The following is a 23503-nucleotide window of genomic DNA, read 5'->3' as shown; positions in this document are numbered from 1 at the left end:
AATTTTTTGTCATCTGCAAATTTGATTCCCGCGCAGGAAAAGTAATCTCAGTCTTGTTTCTTTCCGCACGCAGGAACGCACGCGGAGCTTCGCACTCCTCAGTAGTGTACTTCTTCAAATAAAACAAAATGTCAAAGATACCGAGACCTTCCGGTTTTAAGCCGTGCTCATGCGGCAAGATCATGTCCATCACAATCAACAAACTTGTGAGCATTGTGGAAGAATGTCGCCGAGAGCCCAAAGATAACTGGCTCAGAAGATGGAGGAACTGAAGGTCCGGGCTCGGACCTCATATGCCCCACCATCAGAAGCACATTTTTCCCCAGGGCCGATAAAAATCAAAAATCCCTAAGGGAAGACGGGCCGCGTCTATGGAGCCACCCCCTCCAGGACTGGAGGGCAGGAAAGGCCAGAAGAGACCACCAGAGGCAGAGAAGCCCATAGGTCTCCTCATAGACCCCATCGGGACCGATCGGGGTCAAAATGTCGAGGCATGCATCCAATAATGACGGCAACAGTGTCTGAGTCGACCTGAGCACCGGAGGGGTCGAAACAGTCACCGTCAGAGCCAAAGCAAGCGTCATCGGCTCTTCAGTCAACAAACTCTGTGTCGAAGACGGCACACGTAGACGCACCACGTCGAAAGCCCGAAGCAATCGATGCACGACTGGTGCACAGTTCAAAGCAAGTTTCCACTCCGGCGCCGAAGTCGAAGCAACCAAGGCCTGCGACGCAGAAGTCAAAGCACGTCATATGCTCAGAAAAGGAGTCTATGTATCGACCGAAGCCAAGGGACTCTACTATGGACACAGAAATCCCATTCAAAACAAAACCATCGACACAAAAGGGATCCAAATCGATGCATATGAAAGGGGATTTGTCGTATGCTACTCCCAGCTTCGAACGGGAGAGACTGAGAAAAATATTAGAGATTGGGACCAATCTTCCCAGAGGCCATGGTAGGCCCGATCTCAGGACCGTCAAGGGGACCACTCGAAAGCGCCCACACGCAACCATTCAATCAACTCAAGCCCTCAATTGTCACAACAGTCACCGTTGTCAAAGGGGCAAAACGACACAGGAGGTATCAACATCAGAGGAGGAATGCATGGAAATACCATCCACATCCTCCTCCTCCTCCAGCTCAAGAGTTTACTCTGACCTTTCTTCCAGACGCTCACACCAAGAACAAGACCAGAGCTTGCAAGAACCTCTTTTAAAAAAAAAAAAAGGAAATTGAGTAGGGACCTACTCCCACAACCACAGAAGGTGGGAAAGGGAACAGATGAGCTTTTAGCAGCAGCTATCCCTCCATGCCATCAACCACGGCAGTCGAAGCCTCACATGCCACTTCAGGCGTAACAGGCTTTCTCACAGGACAAGCAGGATGGTAGTCCTCACATATGGGTGACATCACAGGATGGAGCCCAATCACGGAACACTTTTGTCAAAGTTTCCAGAACTTTGACTGGCTCCTACTGGGCATGCCCAGCATGGCACTAACCCTGCAGCCAGCAGGGGTCCCCCTTCAGTCTTCTTTTTTCCACGCAGCAGTAGCCTCACGGTAAAAGAGCTCTGCACAGTTTCTTGACAGGAATTTTCCTCACGGAATTACTAAAAGTTAATTTGCCCCACAGGGGTCCCTCCTTTAACTTTTTCAAGCCGCGGAACTCCCGGTAAGCTTTTTACCTGTTTTCCATCGATTACCGTCGGGTTTGGCCCTCGCGGCCTACTGGCCGTCGACCGTACCATGGCTCAATTTTTTGCCATGGTGTCTGTGTTCCCTCTGTGCCCGGACTGTAATCGCACCATGTCTATCACAGACCCCCATAAAGTCTGTGTAATGTGTCTTGGACGAGAGCACAATGTGCCTTAATGACACCAAAAGGTCGCAAGGCCAGAATGGAGAAGATGGAGCTGCTCTTCCGTGCTCAAATCCAGACTCCCTCCATTGCATCAACGTCGTCTGAACCGGCACAGTCAACTTCGCGCCAGTGACTGTCCGGCATAGGCGACATCTCGGCCTTCGATTCCCTCTACTCCCCCTCAGGACCGAGGGGATTGCAGAGAGAAACATAGACATCGAAAGTCTCGGACCATAGAGGGAGCGAAGTCATCGACCTCGCCATCGTCCGAGCCACCGTCTCAACCCCGTCCAGAAAAGGCACAGACCTTTTCGGCGACCAGGTCACAGAGGCAACCCTCACCCGACAGGGGATTGGGAGCCGCGGCTCCGCCTTTAACGGTGGTCCCTCCGGCTATGCCTCTGCCTCCTTCTGTTCCGGAGCCGATGCTGCTTGCTCCAGGTCTCCAAGAAGAACTGGACCGGATGGTTCAGGAGGCAATCGACAAGGCGATGCAACGACTCCAGGTTCCTCCGGCACAGACACCAGTACCGATTGTGGAACCGAGCATGACCCGATTCCGGCAGCGTTGGCACCATTGCTATCCAGGATGGAAGCGCTCATTGCCGCTTTTCCACCGATGGCTCCAGTGCCCTCTCCACTTACTCTGTTATCGAGGGGAGAAACACTGTTCCATATCCCTCCATCCGGAGTCCTCCCTCAGCCATCAATGCCGATACATCCCTCGCCACCGATCCAACTATCTGTGCCAATATGCCCGTCGCCACCGAGCCATCCATCGATGCCCTCTGTGCCGGTGCCTTCGATGCCTTCATCTGTGCCTCCGATAATTCCTCAGATTCCTTCGGAGCCTAGACCAGGACCTTCAGGTATCCCACCACCTTGTCCCCCTCTAGTTCCTAGAGGGACAGGTGCTGATCCCTATGATACCTGGACTGATGATTCCTCGCCAGACTCAGATGATTTACCTTCACCACCTTCACCCACTGAAAGTAGGAAGCGTTCTCCTCCAGAGGACCCCTCTCCTTTATAAGTTTTTTGAAGGAAATGTCTGAATTGGTTCCCTTCCAATTACAGATGGAACAGGATGACAGACATCAGATGATGGAGTTGCTCCAATTCCTGGATGCTCCCAAGGAAATAACCTCCATCCCTATCCACCAGGTTCTTCTGGATCTCCTCAAGAAAAACTGGGAACATCCTGGCTCCATTGCTCCAGTGCACAGAAAGGCTGACACTACCTATTTGGTGCAGTCAGCTCCAGGCTTTCAAAAAAACTCAATTGGATCACCAATCTGTAGTTGTTGAATCTGCACAAAAAAAGAGCAAAGAGATCAAAGCCTCACACTTCTTTTCCCCCTGGCAAGGAATAGAAGTTTTTAGATGCCATTGGCCGCCAGGTATTCCAAGGCTCAATGCTCATCTCCCGGATTGCCGCCTATCAGCTCTATATGGCCCAATATAATAGGGTAATTTTTAAGCAGATACAAGATCTGACAGATACCCTACCTCAATTCCAAGATCAGCTTCAAACCGTAGTAAACAAGGGTTTTGAGGCAGGCAAACATGAGATCAGATCATGTTATGATACCCTAGTGGCAGTGTCAAAGATATCTGCAGCCGCTATTTCGGCAAGAAGATGGGCCTGGCTCAAGTCTTCCGACCTTCGCCCTGAAGTACAAGACAGGTTATCCGACCTGCCCTGTGTGGACGACAATCTGTTTGGCGAACAGATCCAGCGAACGGTGGCGGAACTTAAGGACCATCATGAGACCCTACGACAACTCTCTGATGCCTTCTGACTACTCTTCAAAACAGCCCTTCTGCAAGGACTCTAAGTCCTACCCGCCACCAACTAGATCCCGTTCCGCGAGACCTTTTCAAAAAGCCCAGTCTCATCAGACACGGAAACAAAAACAGCAAGCAGCTCCTCAACCAGGTCCTGCTTCAGGACCTGGTTGAGGAGCAGCCAGCTTCCATTCCCTCACATACCAGTGGGAGGTCGATTGTGCCTTTTCAACAACAGTGGCACTCAATCACCTCAGACCAGTGGGTACTGGCAATAATTGCTCAGTTATCTGAACTTTCTCTCCGTTCCACCGGACTCCCCACCTCTACTAACGTGGAGAAGGTCCGATCACTCCATCCTTCTGGATTGAGGTCTCCCTCATCCTCCAGTCCAAGGCAATAGAACCAGTACCCTACTTTTTTTTTTTTTCCCAGGCCCCGTTCCAATCCAGGAGAGCAGGCTCTGCATACCCTTGACTGTAAACAGGCTCTAGCGTTCTACCTAGACCGTACAGCTGCCCACAAGAAAAGCACTCAATTGTTCGTCTCTCCATCCTAACAAATTAGGGCAGCCTGTGGGTAAGCAGACTGTCTCTCCTCCTGGTTGGCGGACTGCATATCCTTTTGCTATCAGCAAGCGGGCATTCCATTTCAAGACCGTGTTAAATCACACTCTGAGGGCCATGGTGACTTCAGTAGCACACCTACGATCGGTGCCGCTTTCTGACATTTGCAGGGCTGCCACCTGGAGTTCTGTCCACACCTTTGCAGCCCACTATTGCTTGGATAAAGCCGGAAGACTAGATTCCATCTTCGGCCAGTCTGTCCTTCGTAACCTATTTACAACGTGACGTACCAACACTCTTCCACCTGCCCAGTAGGGTTCAGGATGCCCTCTACCAAATTCCACCCAGTTGTTGTGCCTGTTGCACTCCCTTGGGTACATTTGGTGCATGTTCGGACATCCTCAGCTCGGTACTCACCCGTATGTGAGGGCTACCATCCTGCTTGTCCTGTGAGAAAGCAAATGTTGCTTACCTGTAACAAGTGTTTTCACAGGACAGCAGGATGTTAGTCCTCATGAAACCCACCCGCCGCCCCGTGGTGTTGGGTTCGTAACATTTTATTTTCTTTCGGCACTGCCTGTAGCTTTTAAATAAGACTGAAGGGGGACCCCTGCTGGCTGCAGGGTTAGTGCCATGCTGGGCATGCCCAGTAGGGGCCAGTCAAAGTTCTGGAAACTTTGACAAAAGTGTTCTGTGATTGGGCTCCATCCTGTGATGTCACCCATATGTGAGGACTAACATCCTGCCATCCTCTGAGAACACCTGTTACAGGTAAGCAATATTTGCTTTTTCTCATTTTATCTGAGGCGATTTCAGGGTTCTTTGACTCCCTACAATCCGCCTTTACACTCCTTCCATCTCTGGCAGCAAGCATAACCCCATCAAGGAAAACATCCAGGGAGCCAACACCAGACCCCATATCAAACACACCCCCCCCCCCCCCCCCCCCCCCAGAGTCCAACTCCACCAGTACAGCTTCCACCGTCTCCGGTACATTTCCACTCCCCTCAGACATCCCCATACACCTCCACGGGATACCCCTCAGACCCACCGGAGCCATATTCCCCTCCGGAGGACTTGTCATACCCGAAGTTTTTGGAGAAAGTGGACTCCATCCTGCAGTTAAATGTACAAAAGGTGCTGGATCCCAGATCAGAGACGCTAGGCAGAATAGACGTCTCTACCATCACACACTGTTCTAGACACGGTATTAGAAAAGTCGTGGGAGACACCACTCAGCACGGCGCCGGTATCACGCAAGGCAGATTTAAAGTTTCACATGCAACAATCCCCTTATTATACACTGCCACAGCTCCCCCAGAATTCCATCGTGGTTGTCAGCCATGCAACAAGCTAAAAAATCAAAGCTACATATGTCTGTTCCACCGGGTAGAGAAAATCGCAGTCTGGATGAATTTGCACACACAACTTTTCAATCTATGCTGTCAGCAAGAATCAGCCAGCATCAATTTTACATTCTGCAATACCTGTATGAATGCGTTCAAGCAGTCAAGGGCTTTGTAACCTTTGAAAAATTCCTCATGAAAGATGTTCAAGATAGGGCATTATGGTGCATAGGATAACTATTAAACAGCAAAAAACTATTTGTTCTCTGCATTTCTCTCTCATGGAGATGCAGCCAATCCACATAAATTGACTTGTAGGGAAATGTCATCTCCAATATCGTATACCTTTTGTCCTAACATTAGCTCTGTAGGTCTCTACAAAATCTCTAGCTGGTCATGTCATTTTTATGCAAGCCAGAGTTTACTTGTTTCCTTGCTTGGGTAATTTGACTACTCTAGGACCCTTCTCAGGCAGAGGCAGACAAATCCATGTACTGTAGTTACTAAGATTAGTTATTAACTACCCAAGACCAAACTGAGCCCAGCAACTTTGAGACAGATTCCTGAAATTTCTTGAGGCAATAAAAACTTGATGGTTCTTTCAAGCTTTTGAGAATTGAAAATTTAGCAGCTTTGATGGTTTATTTACCATCCAGTTGTAATTTGTTTTATTGGTTATAAGTAATATCAAAATTGTTTGGTTTTTGATTTATGTAATAACTTTATGTATATATTCATTTAATTATCTAGGGTTTTTTGTACTGCCATTTTGGATGGCCTTCTTAGAAGTAGGATATAAAGTTTAATAAAATCTCAGTTGAAATAGGGGGTCTACCCTATTTGACTCTACCTTGCTATCCTGACAGTAGGGCTCTAGATATAATGCAGTAATGTGCAACAATCAGGCTGGCCCATGATGATTATGATTGGGCCTTATGGTCTCAACAGTCCACATCATGCTATGGCACGTCTCTCTATATGAGACAAACCCAGTAGGTCTTAAAGTCCCAGTGGAATTGTGCCACTCAAGAACTTCAGGAATGTATCAGTTTACCAGAGACTGCTTAGATGCCTTGTATTAGTTTTCATATTCCAGTATGGCCAAGGTCATGCTCCTCCAAATCAATTCATTCAGTTCTCCTGACCACAGATGTATCCAGCCTTGGTTGAGGAGCTCCTTTAAATAGGCTCTAGCCTGAGGGCCCTCATGGCTCCAGAAAAAATACCTACACATCAGTTTTCTAGGGATAAGGGAATGTTATCCTCTAAAGGTTTCCAAAAATCGGGTGGCCAATCAAACTTTCCTGGTCTAAACCAGCAGTCAGGTGGTCAAGATTTGCCTTAACAAGCAGAGAAGAATTGGATCTCTCCTCCTGTGTCAGGAACCTGACAGACTGGAGATTGTGCCGTTACATATGGTATGCCACACAGGAAGGAACTGCAAACTTTTTGGCTCAAGACCCATTGATGACCCTGTCTAAATGAAGGGCCACTCTTTTGGGAGATGAGTGATGGGGAAGATGTCTCACTCTGAGCAATACAGAGTGCAAATGTATATCCTAACCAGGCCTGCAGTGGCAACATCAATTGTGCTGGCTTCCGGATTTTGTTTCTTTTCCCATGGGTCAACGGAAGTGAAGATGGTGCTGCAGGCTAGGACACTTCTGTCACTTCTACTCGAGCAACTTATGTGGCAGATTCAGCAAATACCCTAGAACAGAGACATGATTGGTAGCCAGACTCTTATGATTTGTCCCTGAGTCTGTGTAAAGTGAGGGATTTTTTTGTTTTGTTTTTTTTAAAGTGGGGAACTACCAAAATAAATCTGTTCACAAGAAGAGATTAGAAAGCAAATGAACATCAGATGCTATCTTCCTGTTTTGAGGAAAGGGGTCTCCTGTGTACATTATCCTCTAATACACCATTTCCCAACCCTTGAAGTTGAAATTTCTTAGCTCTAGAATAGAATGGAGGCATGATGTAGGGATTGCTGAGAATTTTCTGGAAAGTTCTGAGAAAATGGTCAGTTGGAGATGTTCACCCATGTGACATGATTTCCCCTTGTCTTCAGAAAGCATAGGAACATGAATACCTGTTAAAAGATAACTACTTTTTATTTAAAATGGATTGATATTGTGCCTATACAATTCAGTTTTAAGAAGCTCATAAAAGATGACCATTGAACATTAATAAAGACTGAATCTACACTTTATTGCAGTGTTATTTTCCTCTCTGAATTGAAATGTCATTTTGTAATATTCAAGCAGAACCAAGATCGGAAGCATAGGACCTATGTTTACGTTCTCACAGTCACTGAAATACTGGACGACTGGGAGGATTCAATTAACATAGGTAAGTTTTTCTGTATGTTTCTTGTAGCCTATTTTATAATAGAAGATGTATTAGTATCCTATCATATATCAGAATTCGTTAAGTTGACTAAAATATATTTTAAACTTTTCTATGGATACTCTAGTGTAAAGAAATCCTGTATTGGTGTTTTGATACTATTTTCAGTACATGATGGTAATTCAGAGATTTACAATCTAAATAGAGGAAATAAGCTGAAGGAAAGGGTACCTACCTAAAAAATTACCCCTGTTAACTAAGAAGAAATAAAATTGATAGAGTATTTTCTATAATTTATCAAAAAATTAAATTTTGAATTGACATTGCAAAGTTTTGATATAGTTTAAAAGTTGGGGGGTTTTTTTGTGCTAACACCAATTGTAAAAAACGTTTTATCTATAGGATGTAACAATGAATATTTCCTATGGATGATGCATACTGTACTTTTAATTGAGCATGTGATTTTTATATAATTTCTTTTCCTCTGTGTAGCCATAACACCCAGTTCCCACTATTGTGGCTGCAGGAAAGGCCACATAATTAGCATGTTCTCTAAAGTCAAAGTGGTTTAGTCTCATACATAGGTCACATGATCATGCTGAGCACCAGATTATTCCAGAGTTTTCTGGAAAGGCATAAAAGCTTTTCATTGCTCATGTGGTTTCAGTGCAGCTATCCTCAGTTCTTTTTTGTCTACTTGAACACTTAAGTTTAGTTCAGTGTAGTAATCCCACAGAATTACTGAAGAGAACTTTCTCTCAATTTTTTTTCTTTCCTTCTAGCTTTAGCCTTAAAAATCTTAGTTTTCCTATAGCTAGATTTTTGGCACATTCTTTCATTTTGTTGAACCTGCTGAGCCAGGCTGTACCTTTTTTTGATTTGACTGTTGCCAGAAGGCCATCCAGCAAAATCTTTTTGTTCTCTTCAGACCATTTACTTTTGGAGGAAAATATCTTTATTTTGATTTCACCAATTTTGAAATGCCAGCCAATGGCTTCAAATTGCTTCCAAGTATAGATAGAAAATGTCCATTAAATGATTTGCTATAAGTATCTAGTTATTTATCTGCAGTCATTCACTATTTTAACTGACAACTCAGCTGTAGCATTTATGCAAGGATGTTACCCAGTGTGATTCAGGTCCAGCAGACTAGGCTTCAGCTCATCAGTTAGCATCAAAAGCTTGATGTAAGAACCATGGAGCCTAACCAATTGCTGGAAGCCAAGTCACACCGTGCTAAAGATGTCTTTGGCTCCTCAGTCATAGGACAGGCCCAGGAATCAGAGAGCTCACTCCTCCCATTTGAGCTATGATGAGGGCTCTGAGAGCTCAAGTAAACTGGCTCCAAGCATTGAGTGTAGAGGTTGTAAAATTTTGAGGCTTTTTTTTTTTTTTCTTATAAAGGACAACTCAACAGCAAAGAGCTATAGGAGGTCCCATGCTGTCTGATACAACTATATGTAGAAGTAAGCATTACCTCCCAGAGCCAGAAAACACTGCTTTGGTCTCAAGAGGTCCAGTGTGGAGCCTTTATAAGCTCTCTGGAGGTCAATGTCAAAGGACATTCTCTTACACGGTCATTCCCTTTCACGGTCAACCCTGTGTTATCTGCATTATCTGAAGCAGAATTTGACAAAAGAATTGCTGGAGTATGAGCTTGATTATGCCAAGTGCTTCAAAAATCTAGCAGTGAGCACCTTGGCTCTCCTTGGTGCATCGAATGATCCTCTTAATGTTACCCTGTTGGGTCCATCGCCCCAAGTCTATCTTGCTACCATCTGCACTGAATCAGGTTCAAAGTTGGATGCCTGTTCTGCCCCTCTATATTGCTTGATTCCAGTGCCCAAGGAGCTGAACTTTAGGTAGTGCATGCAAATCTCTCATGCATATTCATTGCAGATATTCTGAAAACCCAACTGGCTTGGGAGTCCAAGACAGGTTTGGAAACCACTGCTCTAGTCCATTCCCCTACTCATGTTTCCTTCACTTTCCTGAGTGTCTACTCCCCTATTGCAGATTTTTGTATTATCCAAAAAAGATAAACCTTTTTTGGTTAGTCTTTCTGCAATATCACTTGTAAAAATGTTGAAAAGAACTAGTCCCAAAGACTGAATCCTGTGACACACCACTAGTAGCACGTTTCTAGATGACATGGACTTACTGTAACATTCTTTTTGTCGCCTCCTACTCAAGTTTCTAAACCAGTCATGTTGAGGCCCATGTCATAGGTGCTCAGTTTATTTATAAATTGCCTATGTGGAATCATGTCAAAGGCCTTACTAAAATTCATCATGTACACTACCTCTTAAGCTCTTCCCTGATCCAACAAGACCTATCGCTGGTAAGTCCATACTGTCTTGGATCCTGTGATCCATTGGCTTCCAGAAATTGCACTATCCTTTGTGTATTTTAGCAGTGATACCATTAATTTTAGTCTGAGGAATGCTTATAAAATGGCATCAAGAACCTCTGTCATAGCTACTGATACCCATAGACTATCATGGTTGACGTCCTTAGGTCTTTATGATGTGCAAGAAAAGCTTTTTAATGGTGGAAATCTTTCCTGAGGAGACGGATCTCATGAAAGACCACAATTCTATGCTTTAGACTGGGATAATCAATCTTTCAAGCACCAAGTGCCACAAAACTATAATACTAAAGAGCCTCACTAAAATGGGGGTGCAGGGAGCAACCCCTCCAACCCCACCAGTCTCTCCCTTTCTTTCCACACTCTGCCCAACCTCTCTCTCTTCGGTGGGTGGACTTTGCCAGCTGACCTGGGTTTAAACCAGAATAAAAAAACTAAAGTGTCTAATTTACTTGTTGTGGGGGATGGTGCTACCTTTTTCTGGTGGATGTCCAAAGGTGCAAGACTGACTGTAATGATTCTTGAGCTGGTGAGGGGAGAAAGCTGCCCAGATAGTGTTAAACTTTTTTTTTTTTTTTAATTTTGTTTGAATCCCACCAGGCAGGGTAAAAGGTCTGGGGATACTGTGACAGTGGTAGGGGCATAACTATCAGCTTTCCACTGCCACTGTCAAGAGGGGCCAAGAGAAGTGGTAGGATCACTCCTGATCATCATTCTGCTATTAGACTTTGGAAGGTCCCGGAGAGTGGAATGTGACAAACTCAGAAATGAAAAACACAAAGGAAGTGATGTCCTTTATAATAGATGGCAGCTTGAGACACGACTTCCTCTCTCAGCTGGCAATGTTTGCTATATTTCGGAGCGATATAACTCTCTCCTTCATCCTAACTACATGAGAAGAAACCTGGAGCGGAACAGAGATGCCTACTAAACGAAAACATGGATTTCAAACAATTCCCTTTCCACAAGCTAGGAGCGAGTGAGCGAGGAAGGACCATCATGGTGCCAGCTCAGAACATGACAAAGATTCCACAGACCCTGATGATGCCTTTAATATTACTTCGAAGGAACCCCCAACACATTCATAGCTCAGAGACTGGTTTTGCAGCCTCAGACAGGATTTAAAAAACTATTAAAAAAAAAAAATCCAAGGAATGCTGGAGGAGTTCCATGAAGAACTAGCATCCTTAGGGCATAGGGTGGACGATATGGACACCCAAATGGAGGCTCAGACCGAAATTAATAAACTATAGGATACGTGTGCGGAGCTCCAGGAGGAAAACTCATGCATGAAAGCCAAACTTGCCAATTTGGAAAATAGAGTGAGAAGGGAAATCTCAGATTTCGTGGCTTCCATGAAACACCAGCTAATGCAGACTGTGTGGCCTTAATAAATTGTTTTTGCACACATTAACTGTGGAGGCTGAGGGCGAGGAAACTGCTGCCCCTGTTATCAAGATTGACAGAGCATTGGGAGCAGCAAATAACAGGAAGTGCGATGATATAGTCAGTTTTCATGACTTTGCAATGAGAGAGAATCGTGACAGCTGCAAGAAAACATGCCCCTTGGTCTTGGGAAGACCAAGAAATAGCCCTGTATGCAGACCTGTCTCAGGCTACTTTACAAAATCGCCGGGAGCTGCGTGAGGTAACTCAATTTGTACATAAAACGTGAAATATAGATAGCTCTCTCCCTTTGGGATGGGGTCTCTTCACGAATAAGCTCCATCACCAAAGTGGCTGTGATTTTGAAGGACCGAGGTTTCTCAACACCTGTATCTCAATCCAATGGGAATAAAAGGAACATTGCTAGAGAACCACATCCTAGATGGCAACGAGCAAATTCAAGGAACAGCAGGCTTAAGAGGAACTCGGATACTCATGCGGAACTTCCGCTGTATCATGAAAGTGTAACTGCAGGCAGAAGCTGCACTTCTTATTTGGACATTAAGAGCTCGTTTCCTGAATCAGGATGATTTTGTTTTATTTTTTATTCTTTTTGCTCTTTCTGGCTCTCTAATCTTGTTATTGAGCTGAGTACCAGCGCAAGGAGAGACTTAAGAGTTTAATATGTTTGGATTTGTTTTTTGGTTTTTTTAACGCTCTGACAACTAGTGTTAAGTATAATTGCCCATAGCGGACATTTTATGCTAGCTGGCTGAGAAGGGCCTCCATGTTAACTGTTAACGTTTCCTCCTACACAAGAGGTATAGATCTGTGTGGAGGTTTTAGCAGATCTATGGGGGTTCTTTAAGGGGATGGGTATTTGGTTAAATAGGGGAGTGGGTATATACACATTTACTACTTGGTTTTTTTTATAGGGTTGAATGTTTATTTGTCTTCTGTTTTTACAACTAAGGTGAAGAAAAATTTAGTACATGTAGAAATGGGCCTTCTTCCTAAATGTTATAGGCATCTCCTCCTTTCTCTTTTTTCTGGAATTGGAATGCAGCGGGTACATATGTTGTATGGGGATATGCCACTATGCTCCTTCAAAATCAGAGGAGCGTGGATTATTGTGTTCATAGTGATGCTAACTTTTTAAGTTATCCATGATCTCATTTTGTATTGCTACCCTTAACGTGAAGGGTCTCAACTCACATCTTAAGAGATATCTATTCTTCAAGGAAATGGGGAATTTGAAAGTTGACATTCTTGCACAAGAGACTCTTTCAGAGTTGGTATGAGGGTTTATTATTTTCTAACAAATTCCCCAAACAATATTTTTCTCCCTGTACTAAGAATTCTAAATATGCAGGGGTATGTATCTTATTTTCACCTAACCTGGTGTTTGGTTGTCAGTTATGCATTAAAGAACTGCTGGGGAGGTATCTTCTTTTGCAAATTTAAGTTAATGAAAAGGTATACACATTAGTAAATGTGTATGACCAAACAAAGATCAAGGTGCATTTCTGCAACATTTCATCAGCTATTATTTACTCACAGCAAAAGTAAACTCATCCTAGGGGGGGATTTCAATCTGACCAGATTACCATCTATTGATACCTCCTAGAGGTAGCACGGTAGCTGCACCTTCACAGAGCAAAGTTGAAAACTTATGGGCAATTAGAAGTTGAAGTGTGGAGAGCACATCATCCTCATTCTCTACCCTATACTGTTTACTCCTCCGCTCACCATTCACACTCCAGAATTGACTACCTTTTTGAGGATAAAGCACTTTTTAACAATACACCTAAATCAGTTATCACACCCGTGGCATGGTCTGACCATGCTACTGTATGGATGGTTGTTGCTTTTGACCTGTATGATAAGAGGATACGGTTTTGGAGATTTAACGATTCTCTGTTGTCGGATGATAGCTATAATACATCCCTTGCCTCTAACACCACAGAATTTCTAGATAGAAATAACATAGGGGACATACCCCCCCACCATAATGTGGAATAGTTTAAAAGCATATGTTCATGGTTTGCTGATATCCAGAGCAACATTCATTAAGAAGATAAATGAGTGTACAGCACATGCTTTACGACAGGAAACTTTTACTTTATCTTGCACACATCAAGCTTCTGGGTCTAAAAAAGTGCTATATCAATTAACAATAACTAGAGAAAACTTAATGCGGCTAGAGTCAACAAAAATGGCACATATTCTTGTTTAGCTATATCTAGTCTATTTCGAAAGTAGCAATAAAGTAGGGAAAATATTGGCTAACACTATAGCTAAAATAAAGGATATGAAGGGAGAGCTTCTTCTGCCAACAGATATTCGCAAATGTTTTCTGGATTTTTACAAAACCCTCTATTCAGCAGAGGAAAAAATTACAGGGGCCTCAACAGAACAATATCTTGAAGATATTCCTCTTCCCACTTTGATAGGAGAGATGAGAGAAGCATTAGATAAATCACAACTGTAGAAATATTGAATACCATAAAAAGATGTCAATTGTTTATACACTCTTTTCCACAACCTTAGCCAAAAAAGGACTATTAGCCACTGGCTTATAACTAGTCCATTTCTCAAAAAGAGAAGAAATAACAAACTGTTTTCAATGAGGCTGGTATACATGCCTCCTTCAAAAATGTATTTATAATTTGCAAAACTCTTCTAAGTCTTCCAGGATGCTTATGTTTTATTTAAAAAAAAAAAAAAAAAAAAAGGGTTAAACCTACAAGTGGTTCCTTTACAGTAAGACAGAATCCCCTGTAATTGTGAGAACCAGAGAATAAAATCCCTCCAAACCAAAATTATCTGAATATTACCCTCCCTATAATTTTGGGGAGTACATGGAATAAAATCCTTGCGCTCTTTCTCTCCTGCTTTGGACAGGTTTGAGCTCTGGCCTGGGAGAGGAAGGAGATTTCCAACCTCAGATTATTCTGGGGGTCTGCAATTTCTTTTCAAAACGAAAGACTGGGTATGTGTTCAGAATTTTAAAAAGGTATACATGCATGTAAAAAATACCGCAGATTTGTAATGGTGCACCAATACTCCAGTACTGCATTGTCTTTTGGCCTAGCCTCAGCTTTATGGCTATTCACAAATTGTCTTGCAGTCCTTGCTGCATTGCTCTGCAAGTTAGAGGTTCATATATTTTCCTTCATGGAAGACTGACAATGAGCACATCTCAAGTAGGAGCAGACAAATCCATGTAGAGCAGAGTGCAGCAGTCTCAACCCAAAATCAATCTGAACTAAGCATCTTGAGTGGAATGTATAGGGACTCAGCTGAAGACTTCTCAAGCAGTGGCATATCTCAAGTCAACAGGGCTGATATAGTGGTTGGAATACGAGTAATTCAGAATCGGCAAACAACTTGGTCTGTGTTGATGACTTTGTGACTTCATAGTCATGTAACTCCCATAGAATGCCTTCAGATGAAACGAATCCAATGGACCCTAAAATCTGAATGGACCAGGCTACTCTGGGATTCCAAAAGATCTGTTATGGAGGAGCTCAGAAATGCCATCTTGATTCTCCCATTCCAATTTGACTTGGGATTTACCCTTCCAAATACCTCCTCCGCCATATTTTTTTTTTTAAACACTAAATGCTTAACAACTGGATAGAAACTATGGTAGTAATATTTTTTTTAAATATACCAGAAGGCCAAGAGGAATTTTATCCGCAGAGTAAAATTTAACTTGAAGCCCAAGCCCCTGATGAGTTCTTTAAATGAAACACGCTGTGTCGGGCACTGTGGTGAAAGCAGTTTAAGTTCGGAACTGCGGTACAAAATTGGGCGTTTTGAGAAGGGGCATATGGAGTTGCAATGCGATTCAACATCATAAGTGTTTTTCGGCTTTTCTTTATCTGTGTGGATATATTTTTCAGTGAAAAAAATAAGAAATTAATTGAAGTGTGAACTCTACAAATAAGAGAGAAAATTGTGAACTTTACAAATAAGAAAAGAGAAAAAGAATGAGAAAAAACTGTTAGGGTTCACAACTGCAACAAACCCGATGATTATCTAACATATATGGTGAGCTATTCACTTTGGATTGGGTTAGAAATCCCATGTATTTAAAGTGAAAAAGAAAATGCGCACATCTTATGTATTAAGATTGGGCTCCCGTATGAGGGTGGTTATTGCAAGAAACATCTTTATTGGCATCTTCCTTAAACGTGGTTTATTATAAATAAGATATTTTTTTTAACTGCAGATGCTGGCAACCTCATTTGGTGAACTCAAAACAGCTATTCACGGGGGGGGGGGGGGGGGGGGTGATGTTTCCATGAGAAGAAGCTGCTCATCAACCTACTGGAGCACCATACAATTCTGAATTTTGTAAAGGTAGCTAGAAATCGTGTCCAGCAAAATTGCCCTAATCTAAAGTGGTAATATTCTACTTAAGAAGCAGGGAGGAATGGGTTTTAACCTTCCTTGTTGCAAAATGGTGTGGAACCGGGCCATATCTCATTAGGCAACTCTTAAGAGCCATGTACCTGGTAAAAAGACAGTATTCTGGCAGACAAACTGACACCTGGACCCTATGATTGATCCTTGGATCAGGATGTAGCAACCAGATTCTTCTTTGAGTGGAGTATCCCTGAGGTGAACCTGTTTACAGCAGCCTGGAAGTGAAAGGTACAAGTCTTCTGCTCCAGAAAGAGATACAAAACAAGAAGTCTTTGCTCTTCACAAAGAAGACAGTCTTCTGTATGTATATCTTCCCATTTCTCTGGTAGCCAAAACCTTGATAAAACTAGAAGGGACCAGAAAACTTTGATCTTTATAGCTCCTCTTAGTTTAGTTTATTGGGTTTTTATATACAGACACATCAGACAAGCCTTTACATCGGTTCACACATGATAAAAAAAAGATTAGAAATACAATGATCATAAATAGTAACAGCTAAAAACTATATAGGGTAAAAGAATAAATTAGCTGTTAAGAGAGATAAAATCATAGATTAATTAAATAACATAATCATAAAACATTGACATAGAAATTAAACTAAAAATATACAGGGGATAGCTCATAAGGATGGTTTGCAGATAGATCATCCTCTCTGGATGTTTTTATAGATGTGATTTCTATGTCAGGATTTGTCCCCGAGGCAGTTGATGTTCCTCCAACTTTGATCAGGTAGAATAAGAGAAGGGTATCCAGCCCTCACAGTTAGGATATTGAGGGTAACATAATACCATACCTCAGGTTCTCCATAAACATATTTAAATCCTTGTGTATTCTGAAAATGAATTCAGTAGGCCTTTATAGTAACATAGTAAATGATGGTGGATAAAGACCATCCAGTTTGCCCAGCAGGTTTTTCTTACGGTAGTAACTTTCACTTCATGCAAGTTATCCCATGCCTTTTGTTAAAGGTAGTAACTACAGCTCCATGCTGAAAATGTTATTTCCAAAGTTAACATTGGTTATCCCATTTCATCATTTGCATCCTCTAGCCTCTATGGATCTGCGGGATTATCCCATGCCTCTTGACCTCCATTACTGTTCTAGTCTTCACTACCTCTTCTGGGTGGGCATTCCAACACCCTCTCTGTGAATAAATATTGTAGGATGTTGGCTCTGAGTCATGCTCCATGTAGTTTCATATCATGACTCTAGCTTGGTTTGTTTTTCTGTTCCCCCCCCCCCCCCCCCAATTGGAAATGGTTTGATATTTTTGCATCGTTAATACCGTTCAGATATCTGAAGGTTTATATCTTATCTCCCCTACACCTCCTCTCCACCAGGGTATACATATTCGATTCTTTGGCTTCTTCTCATAGGTCTTTCAATACAGACCTCACACTATTTTGGTCTTTCTTTGGAGTGCTTCCATTCTGTATCTATCTGATATCACCTTTGTGAAGTGGACCACAAACTTTCTTCTCCAGTCTTGCAGCAGCACTCCTGTTTCTAGGGATCTATTCAGTGGGCCTTTCAGTGGACCTGCCAGCACATGTTTTGAACCTTCGGCATCAAAAGTTACTTCCTTTTTAGAGTTCAGTGCGAGACACAGTAAGAATACCTAAAACATCCCTTCTTTGAATACTCCTGTACAAAGCTTCAGAGTCTAGCAAAAGGCTCAGACATCAGTGCTTTTACATTGATCAAGTTCTACTGGAAATGTCATGAAGGTTTGCCCTCCTAAAATGTCTAGACAGCAGATGTCTTCTATGCCAAGTGCTTCAGTGGAGTTCCCTGATTCTTCCAGATTTGTTGATGTTACCTCTTGTACATATAATGGCTATGCCCCCACTTTTTTTTATTATTATTTTTACACACAGAAGGGTGTTCTATCTCCCACCAGCAGCTACTGAGTCGTATGAGAGAGATTTGGATAAAATGGTATGAGATCTGTATCTAGTCAAGCTTGGTGTTGAGAGATTTGATACTTTCTGCCTTGATAACTAGCACATCATTGCAGTTAGAGCCTGTACAACAATGCTTCCATTTGTATTCTTTGGCATCAATAGGTTAACACTGATCTTCCACTATAGTGCTGACCATTCAAAACAAATGCCTTTCAGCCTCTGAAAAAGGAATCTCCACCAACTCTTCACTAGGTTGCTTATAGGAGCACAACTCAAGAGACAAATACCTTACTTTTCTCCAGTGCCTCATAGTTCTTCCTTGCTGGGGTCGGACTATTCTTGGGAAACTGATTATAACTCCATGGAACTAAATGTACGTAGATGATTCTCTTGGTGTACCATCTGATCCACTGCTTCCTCCAACTAGAAACACTTCCCCACTGGCAAATCTTTCCTTCCTGTTCTTTAAGAGTTCTGTATACGTGCTCTATTCTCCTTCTACTTGTAGGTTAAAGAGATACTTTATCATGATGATATCAAAAGCTGTATCTTATGTTCCTACATATGTAGTAGCAGTCTCAGGCAATTAAATACTAAAATATCTACAAATGATCTGGGAACTCTGCGTTTACTACTCCAGTGGGTAAAAAGCAGGACACAAAATATAGGATGTGAACAGCCCCTGGTTTTGAGAAGACTATTGCCCCTGCATTCAGTGGTTGAAGAGTCAAATCTTTAGAGATAAATAGTCCAGGAATAATGCTTTGAGGAGTTTTCCCTGGAGGGACCAAACATGGGATCTCTTTTGGTAGCACAAATGTGCGCACACATGTTATAAAATCTGGGGTCGGTGCGCGCAAGGGGGTGCGCCGAGCCCTAAGGGAGCCCCGATGGCTTTCCCCGTTCCCTCCGCCTTCCCCTTCCTTCTCCTACCTAACCCGCCCCCCAGCCCTATCTAAAACCCCCCTAACCTTTGTTTAATAGGTTGCGCCTGCCTCTGGGCAGGTGTAGGTTGCGCATACGCCGGCAGTGCTGGCACGTGATCCCCCGGCACAGCCGCTGTGCCGGAGGCCTCGCCCCCGCCCCTTTCACAAAGCCCCGGGACATACGCGCGTCCTGGGACTTGTGCGCATCGCCGGGCCAATGCAAAATAGGCTTGGCGCGTGCAGGGTCGGTTACGTGAGTAACCCTTTGAAAATCTGTCCCATAATGTTTTGGAATAGCTTCCTATCTATTTGCATGTGTCCTTAACAGCTATTTATGGTACAATATATGCACGCTAGCTGCAATAATTCTCTAAATCACTCCCTACAGACAAGCAAGTTGATTTTTTTAGTTTATCGGTAGGAGACTAATGGGATAAACACCTTTGTAGGATCTACATACGATGTATTTGACACTGAAGTTAGGGGCTCATTCTTTATCCATTGAGCCCTGTAGACTGACCTCATGTTTACAAGATGATGATGTACATGACATCTGTTTTGGAAATAGAGGCTGCAGATTTAATAAAGGGTCACTGTTTCATATTTCAAACACTCTGCAGTGACTTCAGAGTCTCCTGCAACTACTAGGAGTTTCCAACCACCTTCCCATAAGAGTCCATTTTTCCATAAAAGAATCTACCCCCCATCAGTTGTCATCTCACATTACAATATAATGTAATATTTTCCATTGATTAGCAGGGCTGAATTAGCAATTACATGTTGGGTGATGTAATTCAGCAGCACCAAACAGACCTCTTAGCTACTAAGCATGTGCAGGAGGGAATTCCCATTTGAGCATTGCCTCATGAGCCCTTTCAGTCTTTTTTTTTCATCTGAGGACCAGCATGGGTGTGCACCTCTATCTCCTTTTTTTTTTCTGTGAATAACTTTCTAATTCTATCTAAAATGTTGTCTCGCTGCCTCAGCAGCCCCCAAAACAGCATTTTTAAGTGCTACCTCTATCAAAAAAAAAAAGCCACAGTAAATGAGTTTGAGGATTGTATATGTGGCATGAAAATGTCCATTAGAGATGGACATGAACTCTGCTACTGTTGCCTGGACCATGACCAGGACAACTGTTACAATTGTGAATGGATGTCTCCATATACCCAAAGATCAAAGGCCTGGAAAATGTCGGAACTGTATAAAACTCATAGAAACTACAGCTGGTCGTCCTTTCAAAGCGCAGCCTTGTCTGCCTCATCAGGAATAGAGTTGAGCAGGAGTGCTTCAAAAATATCTCCATCAGAACAGGCCAGAACCTCAGGGTCAAGTCAGCATAGCCAGCATACTTCTGACAAAGAATTAGCACTCTGAAACTACTGAAGCAGCCTGTGCCAAAAAAAGCACAGATGTTCTGGTGCATCAGCTGAGTCGATGCATGGATGGCACAAAGTCCACAATGCATGGAGCCTCATAAAATCGATCCTTTGGTGTCAGAAATACCAATGCGGTATGCTGTAGATCTCCCTACACAGCTGTTTACTAGTTGGTCCAGGCTATTATCAGGAGCAGAAGGGGACATGATCTCCCTGCCACCCAGGGGCATTGTTAGCATTGAGCACAAGGGCCTGTGTCCAGAGACTGCAAGTGGCTGAAGACACAGACTCTGGGCACAGAGTAGAAGAGGCCCTACAGCTAGCAGCCAAAGAAGCAGAGCAGATCCAGAGAGTACTTGTGTGTCCTTCCTCCAAACAGTCTCAGGGTGACTGGAAATCTAAAGTGGAGGATCTCTTTATCCTTATTAGTTTTAATTATTGGATATGATGTTTCAGCTGTTTTGAAATATTTCATTGGTGCTTGATAATTCTTAAAACATTTTTGTATGCATTTTAATTATTGGATCTATTAATCAGTCAATTTAACGTTTTTTTATTGGTATGATTGTTTTATATTTCTTGATTGTATTTAATGTATGAGGAATGGTGATGTATGTTTTTTGGGGTTTTTTTTATACAACTAACATGTTGCCCAGCATGTTGTGTCAATGGGGCAAAATGTTTGTAGCAGTGCCTCCTGCTTTATGAGCAGAGGTATCCTGTCTCTGTGTGGACAGAGGTAAAAGGTGGGTATAGAGAGAGCCATGTGACCCCTATCAGGCTTTAACTAACTGGGTGGTTTCCCTGTCAAAGGTCGTATAGGATAACTTCCTGATGTCAGTTGCATGGGAAAGAATAAGGATCATTTTAAAATTTTAATATTTTAAAATTGTGGTGTCCAATTATGTGTGTATAGGATTGTTCTGGAGAGAAGTGAAACTGTTCACAAGTTAATTATCAATTTCAGGGGGAGGGAAGGGAAAGGCTTATTGACCTGTACCCTGGATCTTTTAGGTACCTACCAGTGCCTCTACTGCCATTGCCTATTACCAGAGAACTCGCACCATCAAAATTACTGGAAAAAAAGACTGTTTAGAAACACCAGATCCTATTTGCACTCTGGTGCATTTCATTTCTTACAGCCTCCAACCCTAATTTTACAATCCAGAAAATGCATGAGATTCCATTATAATATTGTTTAGTCTCGTTTAGAAAGTTTTTAAAGCCTAATTCCAGCACGCTTTCAAGTCAAACTAAAACAGTACTTTAAAAGGTCTAGCGTATCACCAAACAGCGCTTCCAACATCAGCACCCATTGGTTGTCAAAATAATAGAAGTTGTATCAAATACAAGAGTTCTACTCAATCTTACTGTTCAGACCGTGAGAATAACATACTTCAAATTTAAAAATCTACCTCTGTTCACGTTGTAATAAACTGTTTGCCTATTTACCCCACCTCCAATCTTCATTAATGATGTCCAGAATGTAACACTTAATTCTTCAAATTGATGTTGAAACTGTAAGAAATGAGGTACCATTGGAGCCTGCAACATTTTAGTTTTTAAGACAGCTTTTTTGTATTCTAGTAAATGCATGCATAATTGTCCAGTGGTTTGTTCAACATACTGTAATTCACATGGACATTGTAGGCTGTATACCACGAATGAAGTTTTACAATTCAAAACATGTAGCATTGGAAAACCTTTGAGTAGAAAAAGACTTAATGCAAGTATCTGCCCCCTGCATGTCACACATGGCACAGTGTGCGCATGGTTCATGGATTTGTATCAGAGTATAGTAGTATCTATGAGGGGGGATAAACTAGACAATACAACCTTATCTTTAATATTTCATCTCCTGATGAAGGTGAATCTAACTGGTCCTTCTGAAGACACAAACTATTCTATAATTGACTAGTGTTGTTGTATGATACAACATATTTTAATCAACAAGCATAAGTAGGTAAGAACACACGTTTTTGTCTTTCCAAACTTGAGTTTGTGCAGTAGTTAGAAGTAGATCCCTGTTAAACAGCACTCTCCAAAAGGTACGTTTCATCACGATACTGGGATACCCTTTTCTAAAAATCTATCCACTAATGTTTGTGATTGATGTTTGTACTCCTGTATTTCAGTACAAATCCTAAGGAGTTGCAAGAATTGACCCACTGGCAGATTTGTCTTAAGAGGGGACAGATGAAAACTCATAAGATAAATTATTACGTTCATTTGGTTTTCTGTATAATGTTGCAACCGGTGTGGTTTTCTTGATCATCAAATCAAGGAAGGCAGTACCTCGAATTTGTAAGAGAGCTTCCTCTAGGCAAAAACGTTCTTAAAGCTACTTCTGCGAGAGATGGATGATGGTGATGAATTTTTAATTTGAAAGTCTGTTCCCTCAGTCTGAACAGTGAGATCGAGTGGAACTCATGTATTTGATATCACTTCTATTATTTTGACTGCTGATGTTGGAAGCGCTATCTGTTTGATATGCCAGTCCTTTCAAAGTATTGTTTTGGTTTGAGTTGAAAGTGTGCTGGAATTAGGATTTTAAAAGTTTCTAAATAATGAGATTAAACAACATATGTACATCACTCTCGTTTTTCCATTCTTTGACAGCTTGATTCCAATAAATAGCTGATGCACGTTGACGTCTGAAGTGACGTCCATTTGGGATTATGCCAGTTACGCATAAGAATTGTGCCATTTTGGCGCAAAAACGCGCTCAGTCACGGTTTAAAGTTAACTGAAGTTGCCAATGCCAGTGAGGAGATATCTTTGAATGTGGATGAGATCAGTGTTGCAAGATTTTATTTATAATTCCATATGTATGCTTGCTTTTTCATTTTAATGAGCCATAAGAAGTAAAGGCTACCGAGTACAAGAACTACCCCTGAAGCAGAAGCACTTCGAAACATAATGTTATGTCTAGTTTCTGATTAACCACAGCCACATTACAGCTATTCGCTTCTCCATCCTTGAAACAGAGGACTATACCTCATGAGGGAAGTGAATTCTTTCGGGGGGGGGGGGGGGGCGGTTTATGCATAAAAAAATGTATAAAAATATTTGATTAACTATGGTACTATAAGACCTATGATTATTAATGACCCATGCAAGCAATTTGAGAATACATAGTCTACCTTGCTGCTAGGTGTTATGATCTTTCAAGCTTACACTAGGACAGACTAT

General features: G+C 42.4%; 1 protein-coding gene across 2 annotated transcripts in view; it reads left to right on the top strand.

Moving 5' to 3' along the window:
* The window catches only part of NUDT4 (nudix hydrolase 4), a 108742-nt gene that overhangs the window by 70939 nt on the left and 14300 nt on the right, over nucleotides 1-23503 (top strand). Inside the window, exon 4 of one of the 2 annotated variants that reach the window (XM_029601629.1) lies at nucleotides 7830-7917. In XM_029601629.1, coding sequence (XP_029457489.1) covers nucleotides 7830-7917 — 88 coding nt within the window. The remainder of the gene's footprint in view (nucleotides 1-7829; nucleotides 7918-23503) is intronic. The other variant, XM_029601631.1, reaches the window with a different exon arrangement.

The sequence above is a fragment of the Rhinatrema bivittatum genome, chromosome 4, assembly GCF_901001135.1.
Source record: "Rhinatrema bivittatum chromosome 4, aRhiBiv1.1, whole genome shotgun sequence".
NCBI classification, from domain to species: Eukaryota; Metazoa; Chordata; class Amphibia; order Gymnophiona; family Rhinatrematidae; genus Rhinatrema; species Rhinatrema bivittatum.
Note: the sequence above shows the minus strand (reverse complement) of the source record. Positions and strands in the feature narration are given on the sequence as shown.